Source organism: Carcharodon carcharias, chromosome 2, assembly GCF_017639515.1.
Source record: "Carcharodon carcharias isolate sCarCar2 chromosome 2, sCarCar2.pri, whole genome shotgun sequence".
Classification (NCBI taxonomy): domain Eukaryota; kingdom Metazoa; phylum Chordata; class Chondrichthyes; order Lamniformes; family Lamnidae; genus Carcharodon; species Carcharodon carcharias.
Genome location: NC_054468.1, coordinates 213297472 through 213320150, shown reverse-complemented (window position 1 = coordinate 213320150; position 22679 = coordinate 213297472). Strand labels below are relative to the sequence as shown.

The following is a 22679-nucleotide window of genomic DNA, read 5'->3' as shown; positions in this document are numbered from 1 at the left end:
GAGATCCCCCCTCATACTTCTGAACTCCAGCGAATATAATCCTAAGAGACTCAATCTCTCCTCATATGTCAGTCCCACCATCCCAGGAATCAGTCTGGTAAACCTTCGCTGCACTCCCTCTATAGCAAGAACATCTTTCCTCAGATAAGGAGACCAAAACTGCACACGATATTCCAATTGTGGTTTCACCAAGGCCCTGTATAATTGCAGCAAGACACCCCTGCTCCTGTACTTGAATCTTCTCACTATGAAGGCCAACTTACCATTTGCCGTCTTTACCGCCTGCTGCACCTGCATGCTTACCTTCAGCGACTGGTGTACGAGGAAACCCAGGTCTTGTTGCACATTCCCCTCTTTCAATTTATAGCCATTCAGATAATAATCTGCCTTCTCATTTTTGTTATCTAAGTGGATAGCCTCACATTTATCCACTTTATGCTGCATCTGCTTTGCATTTGTCCACTCACTCAGCTTGTCCAAATCACACTGAAGCATCTCTGCATCCTCCTCACAGCTCACCCTCCCACCCAGCTTTGTGTCATCTACAAATTTGGAGATATTACATTTAGTTCCCTCATCTAAATCATTAATATATATTGTGAGTAGCTGGGGTCCCAGCACCAATCCCTGCGGTAACCCCCTAGTCACTGCCTGCCACTCGGAAAAAGACCGGTTTATTCCTACCAATTGTTTCCTGTCTGCCAACCAGTTTTCTATCCATCTCAATACACTACCCCCAATCCCATGCGCTTTAATTTTACACACTAATCTCTTATGTGGGACTTTGTCGAAAGCCTTCTGAAAGTCCAAATAAACCACATCCACTGGCTCCCCCTCATCAACTCCAGTTACATCCTCGAAAATTTCCAGTAGACTTGTCAAGCATGATTTCCCTTTCGTAAATCCGTGCTGACTTTATCTGATTCTGCCACTGTTTTCCAAGTGCTCAGCTATTAAATCTTTTATAATGGACTCTTTTTCCCCACTACCAATGTTAGGCTGACTGGTCTATAATTCCCTATTTTCTCTCTACCTCCCTTTTTAAATAGTGGGGTTACATTAGCTACCCTCCAATCTGTAGGAACTGTTCCAGAGTCTATAGAATCTCGGAAGATGACCACCAACGCATCCACTATTTCTGGGGCCACTTCCTTAAGTACTCTGGGATGTAGATTATCAGGCCCAGGGGATATATCGGCCTTCAATCCCATCAATTCCTCCAACACCATTTCCCTACTAATACTGATTTCTTTCAGTTCCTCCCTCTCACTAAACCCTGTGTTCCCCAACATTTCTGGTATGTTATTTGTGTCCTCCTTTGTGAAGACAGAACCAAATTATGTATTTAGTTGGTCAGCCATTTCTTTGTTTCCCATTATAAAGTCCCCTGTTTCTAACTGTAAGGGACCTACATTTGTCTTCACAAATCTTCTTCTCTTCACATACCTATAGAAACTTTTACAGTAAGTTTTTATGTTCCCCACATGTTTATTCTTGTATTCTATTTTCCCCTTCTTAATCAATCCCTTGGTCCTCCTTTGCTGAATTCTAAACTGCTCCCAATCCTCAGGTCTGTTGTTTTTTCTGGCCAATTTGTATGCCTCTTCCTTGGATCTAATACCATCTCTAATTTCCCTTGTAAGCCATGGTTTGGTCACCTTTCCTATTTTACTTTTGCGCCAGACAGGAATAAACAATTGTTGCAGTTCACCCATGCGCGCTTTGAACGTTTGCCATTGCCTATCCACCATCATCCCTTTAAGTAACGTTTCTCAATCCATCATAGCCAACTCGCGTCTCATACCATTGTAGTTTCCTTTATTAAGATTCAGGACCCTAGTCTCAGAATCAACTACTTCACTCTCCATCTTGATGAAGAATTCTATCATATTATGGCCGCTCATCCCCAAGGGGCCTCGCAAACTAGATTGCTAATTATTCCTTTCTTATTATGCAATACCCAGTCTAGGATGGCTTGTTCTCTAGTTGGTTCCTCAACGTATTGGTCCAGAAAACCATCCCGTATACATTCCAGGAATTCCTCCTCTACGGTATTGTTACTAATTTGATTTATGCCCAATCTATATGCAGATTAAAGTCACCCATAATTACAGATGTTCCTTTATTGTATGCATTTCTAATTTCCTGTTTAATGACATTCCCAACATTGCCACAATAGTTTGGGGGTCTATATAAAACTCCCACTAACGTTTTTCGCCCCTTAGTGTTTCTCAGCTCTACCCATACAGATTCCACATCGTCGGAGCTAATATCTCTCCTCACTATTGCGTTATTTTCCTTTTTAACCAGCAATGTAACTCCACCGCCTTTTTCTTTTGTCTGTCCTTCCTAAATACTGAATACCCCTGGATGTTCAGTTCCCATTCCTGGTCACCCTGCAGCTATGTCTCCGTAATCCCGACTATATTATACCTGTTTACATCTATTTGCGCGGTTAATTCGTCCACTTTATTGCGAATGCTCCTCGTGCTAAGGCACAAAGCCTTAACTCACTGTACTCACTGCCTGGACTGTTACATGAGAAATGTTTCAGCTGATGTGCACTCATTATTTTCAATCAGCGCCTCTAAGAAGAAAGAGAGGAAAACATTTTGCTGTTGTGAAACATGGCCTAATACATTGGAGCTTTGTAAGTGCAGGCTGCTTCACCATGAGATGCCACATTAATAATTCACCACCTCCTGTGTGATGCAGCATAAATAAATGTACTGAATAGAATAGGGTGAGTTATAGAGCGATTGTAGCAATATAGGACTGTGTCCTGAAAGCTGAAGCATTTACATTAGCAACACCAAAGAAAATGTTGTCCTCTGTGTAAACTTTCTAGTTGTCACAAATGCTAATTATTTGTTTTTGTTTTCTAGTGTTGAATTCCTGTCAGATCAGCAGAACTCTCATATTGTTTGACCGGCGCAGACTCGATGGGCCGAAGGGCCTTTTTCTGTGCTGTAGACTTCTATGACTCTGTATTGGCATTGTTGCAGAGACAGAGTTCATCCCAATTCTGAACGGTATTGTAGCTTGTAACCTAGTTTCATGTGACTTTGTATAAAACCAGTTTAGGTTCTTGCCCCTGGACTTAATCAGCTTGTTTAGTTTAAGCAGCTTACTGCATCAGAATGACAGACTTTGCTGACCTGACTGTATGATGATAATTAAATTGTTAAGATTTTTTTTGTGTTTGTCATATCTGTTATATACACATGGCCGTCATTTATATTACTGCTGTTGCTCTTGTCTGTCCACTTTATTTTTCTTGTTAGTCAAGTGTCTTTTTTTCTAACTCGAATAGTATTTTTCAACTTTTAAATTGTTTATATTTCACCCCTGTTACTCACCAAAACTATTTACACAAAGGCCTAGAAATTGGGTTGTGCCAATTCATCCCTGTGGTGATGTTGGTCCTTGGGTCAGCAGCAACCCATAGTCAGTTTGTGGCCACATTGGGTGTATTTGTACCTGTTTTATGCCTGTAAATGCAAAGTCATTGAATTTCTAGGCCAAAATGTTTCCCTCCAGTTTCAATTTTCCCCCAAATCACACTTCAGGTTCCTGATTTCTGGTTGTTACAGTGGCCACAACTGTTGCTTATCCACTCTGCCATGAGTCCTTTATCATATATAAAAAACAAATCACAAAAACCACTAGGTTTAATAGAGGAACCTCCCAGGAGCCCCATCAACAAAACACAGAAACGTGTCTGCTGGAAATGATCTGTCTGCACAAGAGTGTACCTTCCTCTACCCTCAACGAACTCCAGCATGTACAAGAAGGTCCAGCACTGCTTTTGGCTCAATCTCAAAATGTCTGTCAAAATGATGTGCCTTGGGATGTTTTACTACTTCAGAGGCTCTGTATAAATGCAAGGTGTTGTTGTTGGACTTCACTGGGTCTGTATCCTGACAGCACCAACATCAGAGAAAAGCCGTGGCAGCTACTGCTGTTTGTTCAGACGCAGTTGTGGTCCAAGTCAGTCCAGCCACACCTCTGACCATTCACTCAAACTACCCAAAACAGGGCTACTTCGTCTTCCACTTTTGCTTGGTAACCAGCCCAACCTGGTTGTCCTTGAAACATAAACATATTCTAAAGACTCTGGAACAGTAACCAACCTCTTCTTCTCAACTGACTATTGAGGATATGTTTAATTATTTCTTTTGAGCCAACGCCATTTAATTCATTTTCTGCATGCTTTACCTTTCATAATTAAGGAATCACTGTTTTAAAAGTATCTTCACCTTCTGTTAAAAAGATTGAGGCTCAGTCATTTAAAACACATTTAATTACCTACGTGATTCACCTTGCTCTCTGCTCCTCACTGCTGCCTTGGGCTTTGCTCGTGTGTGCTTCCTGCATGTATCTGCTCTCTTACCCCTTGGTCACCCTATACTCCATGCTTCCTGACCCCTTTGCTTTACACTTTATCCTGGTATTCTTTTGCTCTCTTCCAATTCCGTGTCCCCACCTCCATGTCTTCTCTACTTTTGCCCTGGCCCAACTGTGTTTCCTGCATATGTTCTAGCCACTGGTGCTCTCTGCTTCCTGGCCCCCTTTACTTTCCTGCCCCTTCTGTGCTCTCCACAATTTCCTTCTTCCCCCACCCCATAGCCCCATCCTTTCACCTTCCCCACTGCTCCAGACCATGCTTTCCACTTGTCCCTGGCCCACATTTGTTCTTTGCTTTCTCTCCTGCCTGTGTTTTCTGCTTCCAGGCTGTCCTGTGGTCTTTGCTGGTTACCTGTTCCCTCCTGTTCTCACTACTCACTCACCAATCCCTCTATGCTCCTTGATCATTTGAAATTTGGTATTCTTGTATTTGTCCTGAAAAGTGCAAGACCAAAAGCTTTGGCAACATGTCTCCCCTTTCAGCAATGTTCAAGATCTGTACTATCGAGTGACTGTTTACCTGATCACAAAATTGTTACAGCACAGAAGGAGGCCATTCAGCCCATCCTGTCTGCACCAGCTCTCCGAATCAGCAGTTCCCTTAGTGAGTGCCATTCTCCCGCCTTCTCCCCGTAACCCTACACAGTCATCCTCTTCAGATAACGGTCTAAATCCCATTTGAATGCTTCAGTTGAACTTGCCTCCACCACACACTCAGACTGTGTATTCCAGACCTTAACCACTTGCTGCATGAAAAACGTTTTTCTCATATCACTTTTTCATGAGTGGGAAGTTTCTCCCTATCTACTCTGTCCAGACCCCTCATGATTTTGAATATCTCTAACAGATCTCCATAAAAGCCTTCTTTTCTCCAAGGAAAACGGTCCCAACTTCTCCAATCTATCTTCATAACTGAAGTTCCTCATCCCTGGAACCATTCTTGTGAATCTTTTCTGCACTCTCTTCAATGCTCTCACACCCTTCCCAAAGTACAACGCCCAGAATTGGCGCAGTACCCCAGTTGAGATCTAACTAGTGTCCTGTACAAGTTCAGCACAACCTCCTTGCTCTTGTACTCTATGACCCTACGAATAAAGCCTAGGATACTGTATGTGTTATTAACTGCTCTCTCAGCCTGTCCTGCCACCTTCAATGACTTTGCACATATACACCCAGGTCCCTCTGCTCCTGCATCCCTTTAGAATTGTACCTTTTATTTTATATTGTCTCTCCATGTTCTTTCTACCAAAACTAATCATTTCAAATTTCTCTGCATTGAACTTCATCTGCCACCTGTCCACCCATTCCACCAACTTATCCACGCCCTCACAGTTACACTATCCTTACAGTTCACAATTCTTCCAAGTTTCACATCATCTGCAAACCTTGAAATTGGGCTCTGTATATCCAGGTCTAGGTCATTACTATATATCAGGAAAAGCAAGGGTCCCAACACTGACCCCTGGGGAGCTCCACTACAAACCTTCCTCCAGCCTGAAAAACATCTTTTAACCACTGCTCTCTGTTTCCTGTAACTCCGTCAATTTCATAACCATGTTGTTATTGTCCCTTTTATTCCATGAGCTGTAACATTGCTCACAAGGCTGTTGTGTGGCACTGTATCAAATGCCTTTTGGAAGTCCATGTACAACACAGCATTGCCCTCATCAACCCGCTCTGTTACCTCTTCAAAAAACTCAGCAAGTTAGTTAAACATGATTTTCCCTTAAGAAATCCATGCTGACTTTCCTTAATTAACCCGCATTTCTCCATGTGACTATTAATTTTGTCCTGGATTATTGTTTCTGGAAGATTTCTCACAACATAAGTTAAACTGACTGGTCTGTAGTTGCTGAGCTTAACCCCCCCTTTTTTGCACAAAGGTCTAACATTTGCAATTCTCCAGTCCTTTGGCACCACCCCTGAATCTAAGGCTAGTGCCTCTGCAATTTCCACTATCACTTTCCTCAGTATCCTTAGATGCACCTCATCTATCCCAGTGCCTTGTCAACTTTAAGTACAGACAGCCTATCCATTACATCCTCTATTAATTTTAAACCCTTGTAGTATCTGAATTAGATCCTCTTTCAACATGGCCTGGGTAGCACCTTCTTCCTTGGTAACGACAGATGCAAAGTATTCAATTAATACCTCAGCTATGCTCTCTGCCTTCATGTGCAGATCCATTTTTTGGTCCCTAATCACCCCTACTCCTCCTTTTACCACCGTTTTACTATTTGTATGCCTGTAGAAGTCTTTGGGATTCCCTTTTGTGTTGGCTGCCAGTCACTTTTCATACTCCCTCTTTGCTTTTCTTATTTGCCTCTTCATCTCTCCTGTAAACCATCTATAGTCAGCCTGGTTCTCTGTTGTATTTCTACCTGACATCTATCATAAACACATTTTTTCTTCTTTAAAGTAATTTCAATCTCTTTGGTCATCCAGGGAGCTCTGGCTTTGTTTGTCCTACCTTTCCCTTTCGAGGGAAAAAAACCTCGACTCTATTATTGTACTTTTAAAATGTTTAAATTTGTAAATTTAATTGTCTACTAAAGCTATGATTTTCCAGTGCTCATTTACTGCAGCAGCCTGCTTTATACATTATTTGTGGTACAGTGACTGCAAGTTATGCACACAACTCCCTGCTGTTTTATGCCTGCAATGCACTGTGCTGCTGCCAGCCACACTGGGAGGAAATCCACTCTCCATCAAGGTGGCTAAAATTCTCACCGTGCGGATGGTGTTCAGTTCCTGTGGAGGTTTATTTGCTATCAGTGGTGAGCGCTGAAGGGAAGCAATTATTTTTCTGCACGAGCAACGTCAAAGGAAATTAGCAAATGATTTTTTTTTAATTCATTTACGGGATATGGGCGTCGTTGACTCAGTCAGCGTATATTGCCCATTCCTAATCGCCCTCGACAAGGTGGTTGTGAGCCCCCTTCTTGAATGCTGCAGTTCCACGTGGTGTAGGTACACCCGCAGTGCTATTGGGGAGGGAGTTCCAGGATTCTCACCCAGCTGATGTATTGCAAACTGTCACCGATACTGTGTTCTGTTTGCACTTAGAGAGAGAGCCCAGAGTGAATTTTTAGCAGTGACCGACAACTTGACATTGGGGAGTGTATAAAACTTTTGAATAATTCAAATGCAAAGTATAATTATATACCCTGCTAACCCCTTGAATGAACAGGATGCGAACATGGCTGAATTGTTGGTCTGCACCTACAAAATATCAATTAAGCCAAGAAAAGCTATGATTGATTTTCAGCACTTGGAGTTGTGAAGTATATCTGTTATGGCCGGGGTGAACAGGGCAGAATGAGAAAATTCACTGCTTCCAATCCCCAGTGGGTTCAGTCCTGTTTGTGGTAGCTTAATAACACTGTAAGAAATTATATGTTGTATACGTGAGATGAAGTAGACAGGTAAAAGGCTTGTATGCCAATGACCTGTTTCAGTGCTGCAAAATTCTACGGTGCTTCAATGTATTCAGATTTTGCGTCTTGTTTCTGGGCCAATCTTTTTTAAAATTTGTGTGCCATTGAGAGTTAACGTTCATATTGTTGCAGTGAATCTACTTGAATTTCAGGCAATAAAACTAGGTGCGGAACCGTCTGCTCCCGTTTGCTGCAGGCTTAAGTGGAAAATATCAGGAAATCGCAAAAATCGGTTTCACGTCGTCGTAAAACCAGTTCGTGATCGTTCGCTCCAGCCGCCAATGGTGGGCTGTGTTTCTCTCCGCTGCATGTTGGGAACCTAATTTCAATACGTTAGCATCTCATTATAAGCCCTGCTTGCCGGAATCATCCCCCACGCTGGATCATCCAGGCACGTCTGTACGTGTTTCACAACTGTACATAAGCGACGTGCGCCTGGTGAGCTGCACTTTGCTCGGGACTCCAAGGTTTGTTTGACTACCTTGCTTTTGGTAGCACTCATGATCATCAGAGCCAGGCTTCACAGGCAGCACCACGTCACTTTTAAGGGGGCCACACAGGCAGGTTTCTACCTACCTGACCAACCATAAGGCTTTTTGAAAGCTGGAGGGCCAGGGCTTGCTTGGGGAAGTGGGGAGAAGAGGCCTCAGGCAAGGGAAAAGGGTGCAGGGTGAGGGGTGTACTGGGGAAGGGGGATATCCCAGGGTGTGTGTGGGGGCACATGTTGATATGTGCACGTGGCCTCAAGATGGTGAGGGTTGAGGAGGCAGTCTCCAGAGGAGGTGAGACCAGATGGAGATATGAGGGTGTGTATGAGTGAGTGGTGATGTCCTTTGAGCTGGCAGTGAGTGAGGTGCCAGTAAATGTGTAATGGGCTTGTGAGTGTGTGAGTTTAGAATCTTGAGATGGTTGCCTTACCCTGGCATGAGATAATTCATCCTCTTTCTGCACTGGATAGCCAACCTCTTCTGTACAACATTGGCACTGACCACCACTGCCACTGCCTCCCAAACCAGAGTGGTGAGATTGCTGGACCTCCTGGGGCCAGAGTGGGGGCAGTGGACATCACGGTGGGCCTCCAAAAGGCATTCCAGTGATGGGTCACTGAACTCCTCTTGGTTTTCAGGGCCATGTCTTCCTTGGAGCAGTCCTGGGCTGCAAGCATTGAGAACTGTGTGCACCGCAGCAGTTTAGAAATGTTATCTGGAGTGAGGAGACAGTGAGGTAACGGTGTGGCGGGCGATTCAGAGGCTGCCCGCTAGCGAGACGGCATGTTTCCTGTGCCTGTATAATTAATGAGGCAGAAAATACAGTGCAAAAATCTGCCATTACGGCTGGTGGGTAAAACGTCGTTTTACACGCCCGCAAGCACAGTTAGTGCAATTCTGGGACGATTCCACCCTAGGCTACACACTTAAAATGCAATTTGATATAAGAATTTTAAAATTTCTTCTGTTGGCCTTGCCTTCCTCCCTTTTCTGTTGCTGGCTCTCTTGCTTTTTATTATGTTTCTTTAAAACCTTGACATGCTGGTTCAAGAATCCTGCTAAGACATTGCTTGTGAGGGGACATGCGACGAGAAATCTATCTGACCCCATCTATGATCAGGTGGATCAATCTGCATTATTTGGATTTTCAGTTAACTGAAAATCAGCCTCTGAAGCCACTTTGCAAAAAAAAATGAAAGGTCAACCTTTTAGAAATAAGTTCTACTGTCAAAAATGATTCTGGGAGCCTGGACTATGAAGAAAATGTAAGAGAAAACAAGAAACAAAATTATAGATACAAATTAGATTGAGTCAGGAAAAGAAAATGAAATTAATCTTTTAAAAAAATGAGGAAATGGAATGAAATGGGATAACAGCAGCTTATAACATTTTAGGCGCCCACTTTTCACCAGAATTGATTATTGAAAGTCAGACGTTTATTTTGGTAAGATTGGCAGAAGTGAGGTGAGGGGGCGTGGGAGAGAATCAATAAATAAGCTGATCACAGGGAGGGAGCAAATGTGTTGGGTGACTTTTACTGTTTATTGAAAACTCTCACCTGATGTAATAGCTTTCTCTGCCCCATCACAATGGTGGACTTTTCGATCAACTGTTTTTTTATTAGTTTGCAGATCATTTAACCATGAGCATCATCACTGTGATTTGAATGTCTAATGATTCTCCCTCCTGTTTACTTTTCATTTTTCCTCAAATGTAATTTGATTTTCTCTGTCTTCGGTTCTGATAAAGAATACGCACAGGATGTGTCATAACCTTTCCGTTTCCTTTATAGATGATGGCTGACTTGTGCATTTCCAACACTTTATCCCCACATGGTTCATTTCACAGTAGCTTTAATGAAATTAGCGCTAATTGGCAGTGTGTTTGAACAGAAAGACATTGACCTGGGCAATTGTTTTGTGTGGCTAGTCGACATGACTGGGTACAGAGAGTGGGCCCGAAGGACACACAATATTGGATCTCAGGCCACATTTAAATGGGATGAAGCAAGCTGCAGCCACATGTTGGCCGTTCCCAGGCAGCTTGTCAGCTATAACGACTCTTAGGTAGGTTCTGGGAGGGATGGAGAAGCAATCAGGAAGGGGTTATGAAGCAGGAACCAGCCATGAAGTTCAATAATGATTTCTCTAAGCTGCACAGCAAAGTGGCAACCCAAAAGTCCCCACGCATAAGTCAGCTCCTTTAAATTAACATGTGCACGGCTGCACAGAAAAAAACTGAAACAAATCGCCCGCACATTCTTAAAAATATTAGCGGGAACATTTAGTACTACAGTGTACCTGAGAACTGCTGAAGGAAGCTGGAGCAGGAGCACTCCTCTCGGCTCCAGATTTATCTAAGTATTTTTCAGTGATGATCACCTTTGGCAGTCCCTTTGGTGACTGCTATTTTGGCTGCATGTAGACCACATTTGGCTTCATGTAGACCACATTTCCATGAATTCAGCCGACCTGGTGTAATTTCAGAAAGAGGGCAATAGGTTCCTTATTTGAGTAAGTAACAGGCCTAAAGCCTGTTTCAGGCTTGGATCCTAGTCTCCATTTTTTTCCTGAATTTAGCACATGATAGGTGGTGCACAACTGGTACAAATTATGTGCGTGCATCCCACCTGCCTCCTTGGATGCTTAGGCATGCACCTTTTGCCTGTAAAACCTAAATATGCCTAAATGCTGTATTGTATAATTAGCAAGCTTGGGATGCAGCAGTTGTTAAGGAACTGGCTCAGAACTGGAGCTGAAGTCACAAGTGTCAAAGAAAGATTTTTTGAAAACTCCTAGTACTGAACATCCTGTGCTGTAGGAACGATATATTTGTAGTTTCTGGTAGTCCTCTGGCTGTGAGCTGGTCTTGGTGGTTTCATGAGGGGTGGTTACAGGGTGGTTGTTTTTAACGTTGACCTGTTACCAGGGGCACCCTTTTATCTCACCAACCTTTGGACAGGTAAAGCCACAACCTCTTACCTGCAAAAACTGAAATGCTTGAATTACTGATCTAACAAAATGAATGCTTGTGTAAAGATATGATTTGTTTGAAGTGTGTAGCTCTTGTGCATCTTGGAGCTTGAGCTGCTCGTGGTTAGGTTATTAAGATGTTTTTCAATCCATCCACTTAAGTACTTAATTTATTTTCTTCCACACTTTAATTATCTATTCAACAAATCCTCATATGCATTTGCTCAATGAGTCATAGGGACTAATAAGACAATTTGTGCAAAATGCACTGCAGGCATGAACGATATGAATTACTGCGAACTGTGAGGTCCTGTAATAGATTGGACAAGTGCATGTGAGGTGGGCTTAATATGAACATGCTCAATGCCCTGTAGTATTGATTCCAAGTGCATCAGACTCATTATAGTGCTCCCATTTCTTTGTTAATAAATTCTGCACAACGCTGCTGAAGGTGTTCTGTACCCGTTAGCAATGGATGTTGTAAAAAAGGCTGCCCAAAAATCTTTCAGTGCATGACCTGTACCTTGGCCTGCAATGATCTATCTGTAAATTTGGCTAGAAACTTCTTCCAAGTACATAAATTGGCTGACCGAATTATGGAGTAAGATCAACTTGTAGCCCAAACAGACATAGCCAATGCCAGTCAATAACAGTTCTGGAGATGCTGCACTGGATCTGCTTGTTGTACAAGCTGCACTACAGGAACTCACCAAGCCTCCTTAACAGCACCTTCCAAACACACGACCACTGCCATCTAGAAGGACAAGGGCAATAGACAGATGAGAACACCACCACCTGGAAGCTCCCCCCAAGCCACTCACTATTCCGACTTGGAAATATAACGCCATTCCTTCATTGTCTCTTGGTCAAAATCCTGGAACTCCCTTCCTAACAGCCTACGCCACATGGACTGCAGTGGTTCAAGAAGGCAGCTCACCACCACCTTCTCAAATAAATACAGAAAATGCTTGAAATGCTCAGCAGGTCTGGCAGCATCTGTGGAGAGAGAAACAGAGTTAATGTTTCAAGTCTGTATGACTTCTCCAGAGCTCTGCAGCACCTACAGTATTTTGCTTTTACCACTTTCTCAGGGGAAGCTAGGGATGGGCAATAAATGGTGGCCTAACCAGAGAGGCCCAGATCCCATGAATGAATAATTTAAAAAAAGAAACATATTGCTAAGCATCCAAAGAAATTAAGGGATGGATTTTCCTCCCCTGTCCGCCGCCGGGGACACCCAAACCCGCTGAAAATCAATGGCCGGAATTTTCCGTTCCCGTTGGTGTCGGATGTCATGGCGGGCGAGAGCGAACAATATGACACAAAGGCCAAAAATTGGTTTCACAACGTTGTGAACCCACTTTGCGATTGTCCATTCCACCCATCAATGGTGGGCTGCACTTCCCGTCACCGGATGTTGGGAATGTCATTTTAATACATCTGCATATAATCATAATCCCTGCCCACCACAATCATCCACCCCCACCCCGGATCATCAGAGAATGTCGGTGTGATTGCATGCCAACATGTTTCACAACTGTACATAAGCGACGTGCACCTGGTGAGCTGCGCTTCACTTGGGACTTCGAGGTTTGTTTGCCTACCTTTCTTCAGGCAGCACTCGCAGTCATCAGTGCCAGGTTTCGCAGGCAGCACCACATAACCTTTAGGGGCACTCACAGGCAGGTCTCTACCTACCAGACCAGCCATCAGGCGGGGATGGTTCCTCAATGGCTGCAGGGCTAGGGATTGCTTGGGGAAGGGGGAGAAAGAGGCGTCAGGCGAGGGAAGAGGCTGCAGGACGAGGGCTGAACTGGGGAAGGGGGTATCCCAGGGTGTGTGTGGGGGGCACATGTTGATCTGTGCAAGTGACCTCAAGATGGTGAGGGCTGAGGAGGCAGTCGCCAGAGGAGATGAGGCCAGGTGGAGATATGAGAATGTGTATGAGAGCAGTGATGTCTCTTGAGCTGGCAGTGAGTGAGATGCCAGTGAATGTGTGATGGCCTTGTGAGTGTGTGACTTTAGAGTGATGAGATGGTTGCCTTACCCTGGCGGCATGGATGAGATCATTCACCCTCTTTCTGCACTGGATGGCCAACCTCTGAGAACTGTGTGCGCGGCTGCAGCTTAGATATAGCACCCGGAGTGAGCAAACAGTGAGGTAACGGTGTGGTGGGTGATTCAGAGGCTGCCCGCCAGCGAGACGGTGTGTTTCTTGAGGCTGCATAATTAATGAGATGGGAAGCAGACAATACGGTGTGAAAAGCCGCCATTGTGGCCAGCGGGTAAATCGTCCTTTTTCCCGCCTGTTACTGCACTTAGTGCAAATCTGGGACGATTCCATCCAACGGACTTTTGGCTGGGCTGCCCTATCTCCCACAGTGGCTCCCATCATGATGGGTCTGGAAAATCCCGCCTAAAACAATAGAGGTTGTTCACAATTTGTACAATAATGATAATTTCAATCCAGATAGTCATTTCAGGAGTTACATTTATCTCCTCCGTTTCTTCTCCCATGTATTGTGATGCTGTAATTAGTTGGGTAATTGGCAAAGGAAGCACTCAGCATGTGAACTCAGAATAGATGAATGTAGAAAACAGTGTAATGAAAAGCATTTACATATTGTTGAGCTGTTTCAAACACAAGGGAGAAAATTTTGACTCTGGGCAATAGTGTAAAACAGGAAATGTTGGAACAGCCACATATCATACATCAGATCTCTTTCCCATCGGTGTCAAATAAATTAATTCAGAGATGTGTATTATGTGGCTGATCTGATGTTTCAACAATACCCAAAGTCAAAATTGTCTCCAAGTTGTCCTTTTCTCACCCAAGTTATTGAATGTATGCCCCACATTAATGCTGCGAGTGCCACAATAATGTTTTGCTTTCATTTTTATCCCCCCCACAGGTTTTATTCCAGTGTGTAGCTTGGGGCTCTCTCAAGTTGGCAGGATGAACTTTGGCAATGACGTTGGCACACTGAAGTATTTTACTATTTGTGGGCTGCAAGAAGGCTACGAGCCCTTTGCCGTGAACATGAACAGAGACATCACAATGTGGTTTAGCAAACGGCTGCCTCAGTTTGTTCCTGTACCAGCAAACCACGAACATGTTGAGGTACAGCAGACAGCATCCAGGTTTAGTCTCAGGTTCAAGGGGAATTTCATTGTCACTAAGGAATGGGAGAGTGAGTCGGGAAAATTGTTAGTCATGTTTGTTTATTTAAAGCCAGGCACCAGTAACCCAGTGACATGTTTCAAGCAGATTGCATCTCATATTGATTGGGTTTGAATACTAATGGTGCCTCTTTTAAATAAAGTGCCTGGTTCAGCTTTTGAGTCATGTCCCAGATGTCTTTGCACTCTGTAGTTGCTTCCTGTAATAACTAGGAACAGTACCGTGACCCTGTACGTCCAGTGGGAGCTACACTTGAAAGGAGAATTGAGAATACAAGTTGTAGCTCTCTCTCTGATTTACATTTCCTTCTAGTCCAGCTTTCTCGATGGGATTGCTGAATCATAAAGCTATATGTGTTGTACAGTAACATCATTGAATTCACAACCTGATATCAGTGATAATGATCTGAGGTATATAAATGACTTTTTAAAAAATCAAATCCCACTTCAAAAAGCAAAAATCCAATCCAACCAATTCCCATCCCATCAGCCTACACTCAATCATCAGCAAAGCAATGGAAAGTATCATCAACTGTGCTATCTTACTCGCTACTTACTCGCTAATAATCTGCTCACCAATGCGCTGAGTTCTGCCAGGACCTCTCGACTTTAGATCTCATTACAGCCTTGGTTCAAACGTGGACAAAAAAATCTCAGTTCCAGAGAGGAGGTGAGAGTTACTGCCCTTGACGTCAAGGCAGCATATGATCAAGCGTTAAGGAGTCCTAGCAAAATTGAAGTCCATAGAACTTGTGGGGGGGCAGCGGGTGGGGGGAGGGGGGGTGGTGTTGGTGGGTGGGGGGAGCCTCTACACTGTATGGAATCATACCTAGCATAAAGGAAAGTGGTTGTGGTCATTGGAAGCCTTGGCACATCGCTGCGGTAGTTCCTCAGGGTGGTGACTTAGACCCAACCATCTTCAGCTGCTTCATCATAAGGTGAGAAGTGGTGATGTTCACTGATGATTGCATAATGTTCCGTTCCATTTGTAATTCCTTGGATAATGAAATGGTCTTTTCCCATATGCAGTAAGACCTGGAAAACATCCAGGTTTGGACTCATAATTGGCAAGCAACATATGCGCCATCCAAGGCAATGACCTTGTCTGACATACAATGGCATTACAATTATTGAATGCCCCACAATCAACATCCTGGGAGTCACCATTTTCACAAAACTTAGTGGGACAAGCCACATAAATACTGTGGCTACAAGAGCAAGTCAGAAACTTGAAATTCTGAGGCCAGTAACTCAATTCCTGTCTTGCCAAAGCCTGTCCACCATCTACATGGCACCAGTCAGGAGTGTGATGAAATACTCTCCACTTGTCTGGATGAGTGCAGCTCTTAAGCATAACTCTCAAAACACTCTCAAAATACCATCCAGGACAAAGCAACCTGCTTGATTGGCACCCTATTCACCACCGTAAATATAAACTGCTTTCACCTCCATCACAACATGGCAGCAGTGTGTACCATCCACAAGATGCACTGCAGCAGCAAGGCTTCTTCGACAGAATGTCCAAAACCCATGAAAGGTCTCGAACATCTCGAAAGAGAAAAGGGCATCAGGCGCATGGGAACATCATTGCCCCCAAGTGCCCCTCCAAGTCACGCACCATCCTGGCTTGGAAATATATTTCCCGTTCCTGAATCATCACTGGGTAACTATCCTGGAATACCCTTCCTACCTAACAGCACGGTGGGAGTACCTTCACCACACAAACTACAGCATTTCAAGAAAGTGGCTCACTACCACCTTCTCAAGAGTCATTGGGGATGGGCAATAAATTCTGGCTTTTGCCAGCAACATCCACATCCTGTGAATGGATAAAAAAAAAGACCCCCAACTCACAAACCTAAGTGTTACCAGTTGAACCAAGCTGACAACACATTAAACATGCCAGCTGCAGGTCATGTTATAATAAAAGTTTTAAGGCCATTTCTGCACTCACAGGTTATAAGGTTATTTAAATAAAATTTCAGCCCAGATATTTATGACCTGGCAATTCTACAAAAAGCTCTAAGTAACATATCCAATGTGGGCTTTCATTTTAAGCAAATTACATTTTGGTTTGCTTCAGAATGGCTGTTTAGATTTTAAGAGATGCATTTGCGAGGGATGTCGACATTACATGCAGTTCTTTATTTTTGCACTTTTTAATTAATTTGCTGAAATCAGAAATAAATTTGCTGACCCTTCTGTGACGTTTATGTCAAGGTGACAAGAATAGATGGCACTGTCGATAGCTCGCCGTGTTTGAAGGTCATACAGAGGTCCTTTGGATCTCAAAACAGCAACACAGACATTGTTTTCTATCGTCTGAGCATGCCCATTGAATGTGCGGAAGTGTTCTGCAAGATGCCCATTGGTGGTCTGGCAAATACCAATATCCTACCTCAGAAAAATGAAATTGAAGACTTTGACGCAGACTCCGATTTTGAAGTTCTGATGAAAACAGCACATGGACATCTAGCCTCAGCCACATCAGAAAAAGAGAAAGAAAGTACCAAAGCAGAATTCAACAACCATAAGGATTATAATCAGGAAAAGCCTTCTCGTCTGAAACAGAGGTGAGTGACTCCTCTGGTAGCCATGTTTCTGTTTCATAGTAGTTTATTGGAATACTGTCCTTTTGTCTTTGGAAGCTGAGTTTAAATCATTCCCAAGTGGTAAGATGAAAGCCTTACTCTTTCTGATGGCTACCAGAAATTAAACAAACAGCATTTCACAAGTTATCACAAGAGAAATGGATAATTGGTGCTAGAGGAATTAGGTGAAGTTGTTTAGAAAACACACTTGAGACAGACCTTAGGTATGAGCTAGCATCAAGATATCATAAGGGTTTCTCAGCACTGAGGAAGAATCATATGGACTCAAAACGTTAACTCTGTTTCTCTCTCTCTGGATGCTGCCAGACCTGCTGAGTTTTTCCAGCATTTTCTGTTCTTATTTCAAATTTCCAGCATCCGCTGTATTTTGCTTTTATCATATGTGGAGTTCAATTTTCACCTCAGTTACTGCCATTGCCAAAACAATAACAGACCAACTTGCATCTTTATGCAAAACAATTCTTTTGCAATGGGAAAAGACAAAAGTTTAAAAGTGAAAATTTGGTTGCAGCTGGGATGTTGAAGCTCCTTAGATTAACATTCCCTTCTTTCTTATATTTTTTAATACAGGTTGATAGTAGTTTTTTTGCTCTTTTTGGATGCATTTTCAGATGAGGTCTTGTTGATCGGAAGCGTTAGTTACTTTTATGATGCAGGACCTGTTGAATGTACTGATAAAATGCCTCCATACCTGGTAAAATGGGAAGAGAACACCAAGTTCTTTATCATATTGTTACCCGTATCTGTGGCCCACGAAGCCCTATCTTATGTACATACCTAAGTGGCCCATGGAGAACCATGGCAGGATTTTATGTTCCCCTGCTGGTGGGTTTGCAGGCAGTGGGATTGGGAGGTTTGGGGGTTGTGGGGGGCCTATAAAATTCCTCAGATGGCTTTCCCACTGGGTTCCCACCCGCCCTGACCATTCCTCAATTTTACCGTAGGATGGCCGAGGCCTAGGCCTGCTGGCCCACCCTTGCCACCATTGAGGCCCTTAGGTGCTCAATTAATGACCACTTAAGGGCCATTTCCCGCCCAGCCTTAACTTTCAGCCCAGAAAGTGACCCTGCTTGGTCTTGGGTGGAAAGTGGGGGTGGGTGGCCTCCATTACCAGCTCCCTTTCAACTTCAGCCGCCCCTCCCACAAGGCTTGCCCCATGCGGGTGCTCCCTCAACCTCTGGCCTCTCCGCCAACACCCTGAACCCACCCCCCCTCTGCCCACTCCACCCCCAGCCCCAGGTCTCACCTCCCCTCATCACCCTGAGACCCCAACATTTCTTGGTCCTGGACTCCCAAGACAGACTCTGGGGACTGCTTGCAGCCTCAGTCTCTGTCCAGTGCATCTTCTGGAGTTGCTGGGACTAGGGAGCTGCCAGGCAGTCAGATTGGCTGACAGCTCTCTGAGGTGGGGGACTTCCTCCTGACTGAGGAGTGAGAGTCCTGATTCCAGCCAATTAAAGCCCCTTGGAATGCTAACTGGTTGCGGGTCAGCTAGTATCGGTGGTGATGCATTAGCCACTGACTCTTCAGATGGCGGAAAGGGAACCCCTCCTCCCATCCTAAAAATCCAGGCCCATGTCTTGGACATTCTCATTGTGCAGTTACTCATATAAACATTGAAGAGCTATTTTTTGTTAATAATTACAGTGGTGTTTATTTTGTTGAAATCTGACTGCTGAATATCGAATTCCAGGTAAGTCACCTAATCATGTTGTAAGTGTCACAGGGGTGTGGTAATTCCTGTTTACTGCAGATTCAGGTAAAAGTACATATTCGTGTAGGAGGCAGAAGTCACGTCTTTCCAATTACCAAAGTATTTCTCAAATGCTTGTTTGTTCCGATCATTACACGACCACTCAGGAAGGATGTCAGAGAGTTTCCTCAAACAACTTCGGAAGATGTAAGATCTCTTCTAATATATATCGGCCCAGATCATTGGCAAAGTGGCAATCAGTGGTGGATTGTTGCCCCACTGGAGCTTTTCAGCGCCCTAATGGTGCTCTGCATTTCTTGCTGGGTCTTCTGAACCCGGCTTCTTCAGAAATGCGGAGGGTGCAGCCCCATCAAGTACTCCGTTGCAGCACTGTAATGTCGGGGGGAAAGACAGGACACACCCCCTTTTTACGGCACTACCTGCCATAAAGTCAGTTTAAATGTCCAGTGTGAATGTTAGTGAATGGGTGAATGGGTGAAAGTTAGTGAATGGGTGAGTGGATGCAGGGGTAGGTGGGTGAGGTAAGTGGGTAGCGTGCCAGGTGGGTAGGATGGCAGGAAAGGTGATGTGGCAGGAGGGTGGTAGCAAGTGTGTAGGTCAGTGAGGTGTGTAGGCCGGGTCAGTGGGTAGTCAGATGGTGGAGTATTCGGGTGGTGGGAAGCTGTTTGGTCTGGTCAGGAATTAGCACAGTCAGGAGGGGTAGTCGAGTCAGGTGGGGGTTTTGGGTCGTGGGGTAGTTAGGAGGTCAGGTGTGTAATTTGGTCAGGGCATAATTGAATCGGGTCAGTGGGTTGGTCAAGGTGTCGGCACACTGAGGGGGTGTGTAGTTGGGGTTGTCAGTGTGAGTGATTGAGGGGTCTGTAGTTACCCGGGAGTTAGACTTTTTCTGTCTAACATTTCTTGGGTGACATACGGATAAGCCCCTAGAAACTGTCTAAAGTATGCGAATCCAACTCAGAGTTGGAGACTTTTTAGGAGGATTGCAGGGAGCAGGGGAATTGCCCATTGAAAGTTCCAACTTCCCGGACAAGTCTCATGGAGGTCAGCATATCAGGACTTCTGCAAGTTCCCGATGCACATCTTGGGTTGTACATCTGGTCTCCAACAACCTGGAGACCAGAAGATCTGGGCCATTATTTTTGCAGCTGTCTTAATAAGTGTCACTGAACCATGGCAAAAGGTCACAACATATTGGAACTGAGCGCATTGCTTTTAAATTCCAAAATCCCACAGCTCTCTTGAGAGCACCAGCCATCATGATTCGGGAAAATCAGAGCAATGAATGTTCATTGCAAGATCAGTTTATAACAGTATTGTCTGCATTGCATCTTATCCAAGGTGCAGTTTAATGTTGTGGATTATATTCATTATATTCACTGCTGGGCGTGAATACAACTGGCAGTGGTGCTGTTACAAAGAGGGCAGTCAAATTTTAGATGGTCAGTCTTTGAAATGTTTTACTGATTATTTCCGTGGTGATGGAATGGAGGCAGTAATCAAAATGTGCTCCAGCAATTTTACCACTGATGTTGTGTGCAAAGATTACGGAACAGAAAAGAGTAGAACTGTGGAGCTGAGTGTTTTAAGCTGATTGTGTTGGGATAATATATCGCCAGAGTTATGGGTGTCCATGTGGGAGTGCTGGCCACTGTGGGCACTGCACCTATTCCTAAACAACGCTCATCGCTGGAGGTTGATGCAAGGTATGTTGGTGGTTGGTGGGGAGATGGTTAATATCACCGGGGCCAGATTGCCAGGCTGGAGTGAGGGGTGAGGGGGCCAGGGTGGACAGGGCAGCAAGGAGGGGAAATCAGGGGTGCCTGGAGCTTGGTGAGGGATGGGGCCTTCGATAGAAACAGGGCGCCTGTCAAGGAGGCCACCGTCTAGCTTTCCTGTCTGAGGCCTGAGCAGTGTTGCCTGCTGTGTCCCTGACCCGTCACCAGCCTCAACCTGCCGCCCGTGAAATAGCTGCAGAGGCATTAAGTAGTTGTTAATTGGCCGCTAAAGGGCCTCAATTGGAACAAGGGCCAGTGGGTGGGCTGCTCGATGCCTCCCCTGCAGCTTGTGAAATTGCAGTGGGGGTAAGAATGAGCGAGTAGGCACTAGGGAAGGTGCCCTTGGCAAATTATGGGCCCCTCCACTTGCAAATCCACCTGCCTGGGTGTGTATAATTCTGCCCATAGATCTGTGGCTGTACAGAAATCTCTTGTCATTATACTCCAGTTTACTGGAATATAGCAAGGGCCATGATGTGATGTATTCTTAGGTAAGGGCAAAACTAACACGCTAATCAGATTATGGCCCAGGATATAATTAAGTAGACCTAAGTAATTGAACATTAGTACTCAGTCAAATTGTTTTACAGTAAATACTACCCTTAAAGCAACAAAAGCAAAAAATTGCCAGCAGCAATTGCAACCTGAATAGTTAGTGAGATTCTGAGGGGCAGGATCCATGAGAGGCCTGAAGGAACAGTCCCTGGCATAAGGTAAATGGTGAAAGGGGGAGTCCAGAATATGATTGTAGTTAGGGGAGGAACGGCAGGGACTGAAATAGTTCATGTTGGGTCAGGAGAAGCACTCTTGCTCTTTCTGACCCAGGAGACAACCTTAAAATAATACCTGGGCCTCCTCAGGTCCTAGTCTTACATATCACAAGTATTCACTGGTGGATCTGGCGAGGTTTGTGACCCACTGTTCAAACACCGGGTTGGGATCTAAATGACATCATCGGATCCTGAATTTTAAATAATAATGAGGGCCCTGTCTGCTTGTGGCAGGAGCCTTCCCAGCAGCCAAGAGCAATGAGGTTTAAATGGCTGCGGGCACAGATCTGTTGAGAACATTTTTCCAATGGGATGGGCAGAGTTAAAATTGAGCTTAAAGTAGTCTAGTCTCATGCCCTTGATGGCCTCAGAAACTTCTGCCTGGCGCAATACAGTTCAAGTTTCAGTTCCCAAAATCCTTTGAAGAAACAAGAGTCTAAATAAGAATTATTTTACACTTAAGCAGCTAGAATAAGTGATTAGGTTCAAATAAGCTTGTCCTGTTTTATTAATGAACTCCACTTACATGGCCTTCTTGCCATATCACTCATTGGAAATATATCAAACTGTTCATTGAATTGAATTATATAACCGTATGAGGGTGAAATTTCGATGGAGTTTCTCCCCAACGCAGCCATAACTTGGCCAGGAAGTTTCATGGCAACCCTTTATCTGTACCAACTGGAATTTCCCCCAAAGCTGCAGTACCACAGTGGAAGAGACTCGAAGGAAATTTGCTTGTATTAAGTTTGAAGAATGAAGATGTCTGCTTATTTTCCTTCTTAAATACCTGTTGGATTAAAGAGAGTTATTCTATGCTCACAGTTCAGGGTTACCAGCTACTGAGCCATCCCATCTGTGGTGTGACCCCCCCCCCCCCCCCCCCCCCCCCCCCCCCCGCAAAGATTGCCCTTAGCCCTCGTCAGGATTGCCAGGGTTCCTATAAATTGTGCCAGAGAAAACTGAGCTGGAGTGTGTTCACTTGGTGCTGGATACATTTAGTCAGCAGTTTCAATCAACCGCCCAGTATTTCCCCACACCTTCACTTATCTTCCCAATTTTTACCTTGCGTCCACTGTTATTTTCACCTTTCAATATGGCGGGCAGTTTTTCTACACCAGTTTGCCACTGCCCATTATACAACTGTATAGATTCATATTCCAGGAATTTCCTTGTGTGCAGATTGGGATGGAGGAGCTTCTGATTGGACAATTGCAATTTCAGCTGAAACCCTGTTTATTCACTCATCCAGGATTTCCACTGCTCATCCCGTCAAAACTATGGCAGTTGGCTTGGAGAACTCCTGAGAAATTCCCAGTAATGC

The 22679-nt window shown here is 44.3% G+C and overlaps 1 protein-coding gene across 1 annotated transcript in view; it reads left to right on the top strand.

The window, feature by feature from the left end:
- The window catches only part of ryr2a (ryanodine receptor 2a (cardiac)), an 806696-nt gene that overhangs the window by 518918 nt on the left and 265099 nt on the right, over positions 1-22679 (top strand). The window contains exons 29-30 of the mRNA XM_041213076.1: positions 14217-14425; positions 16705-17057. Of these exons, the coding sequence (XP_041069010.1) occupies positions 14217-14425; positions 16705-17057 (562 nt within the window). The remainder of the gene's footprint in view (positions 1-14216; positions 14426-16704; positions 17058-22679) is intronic.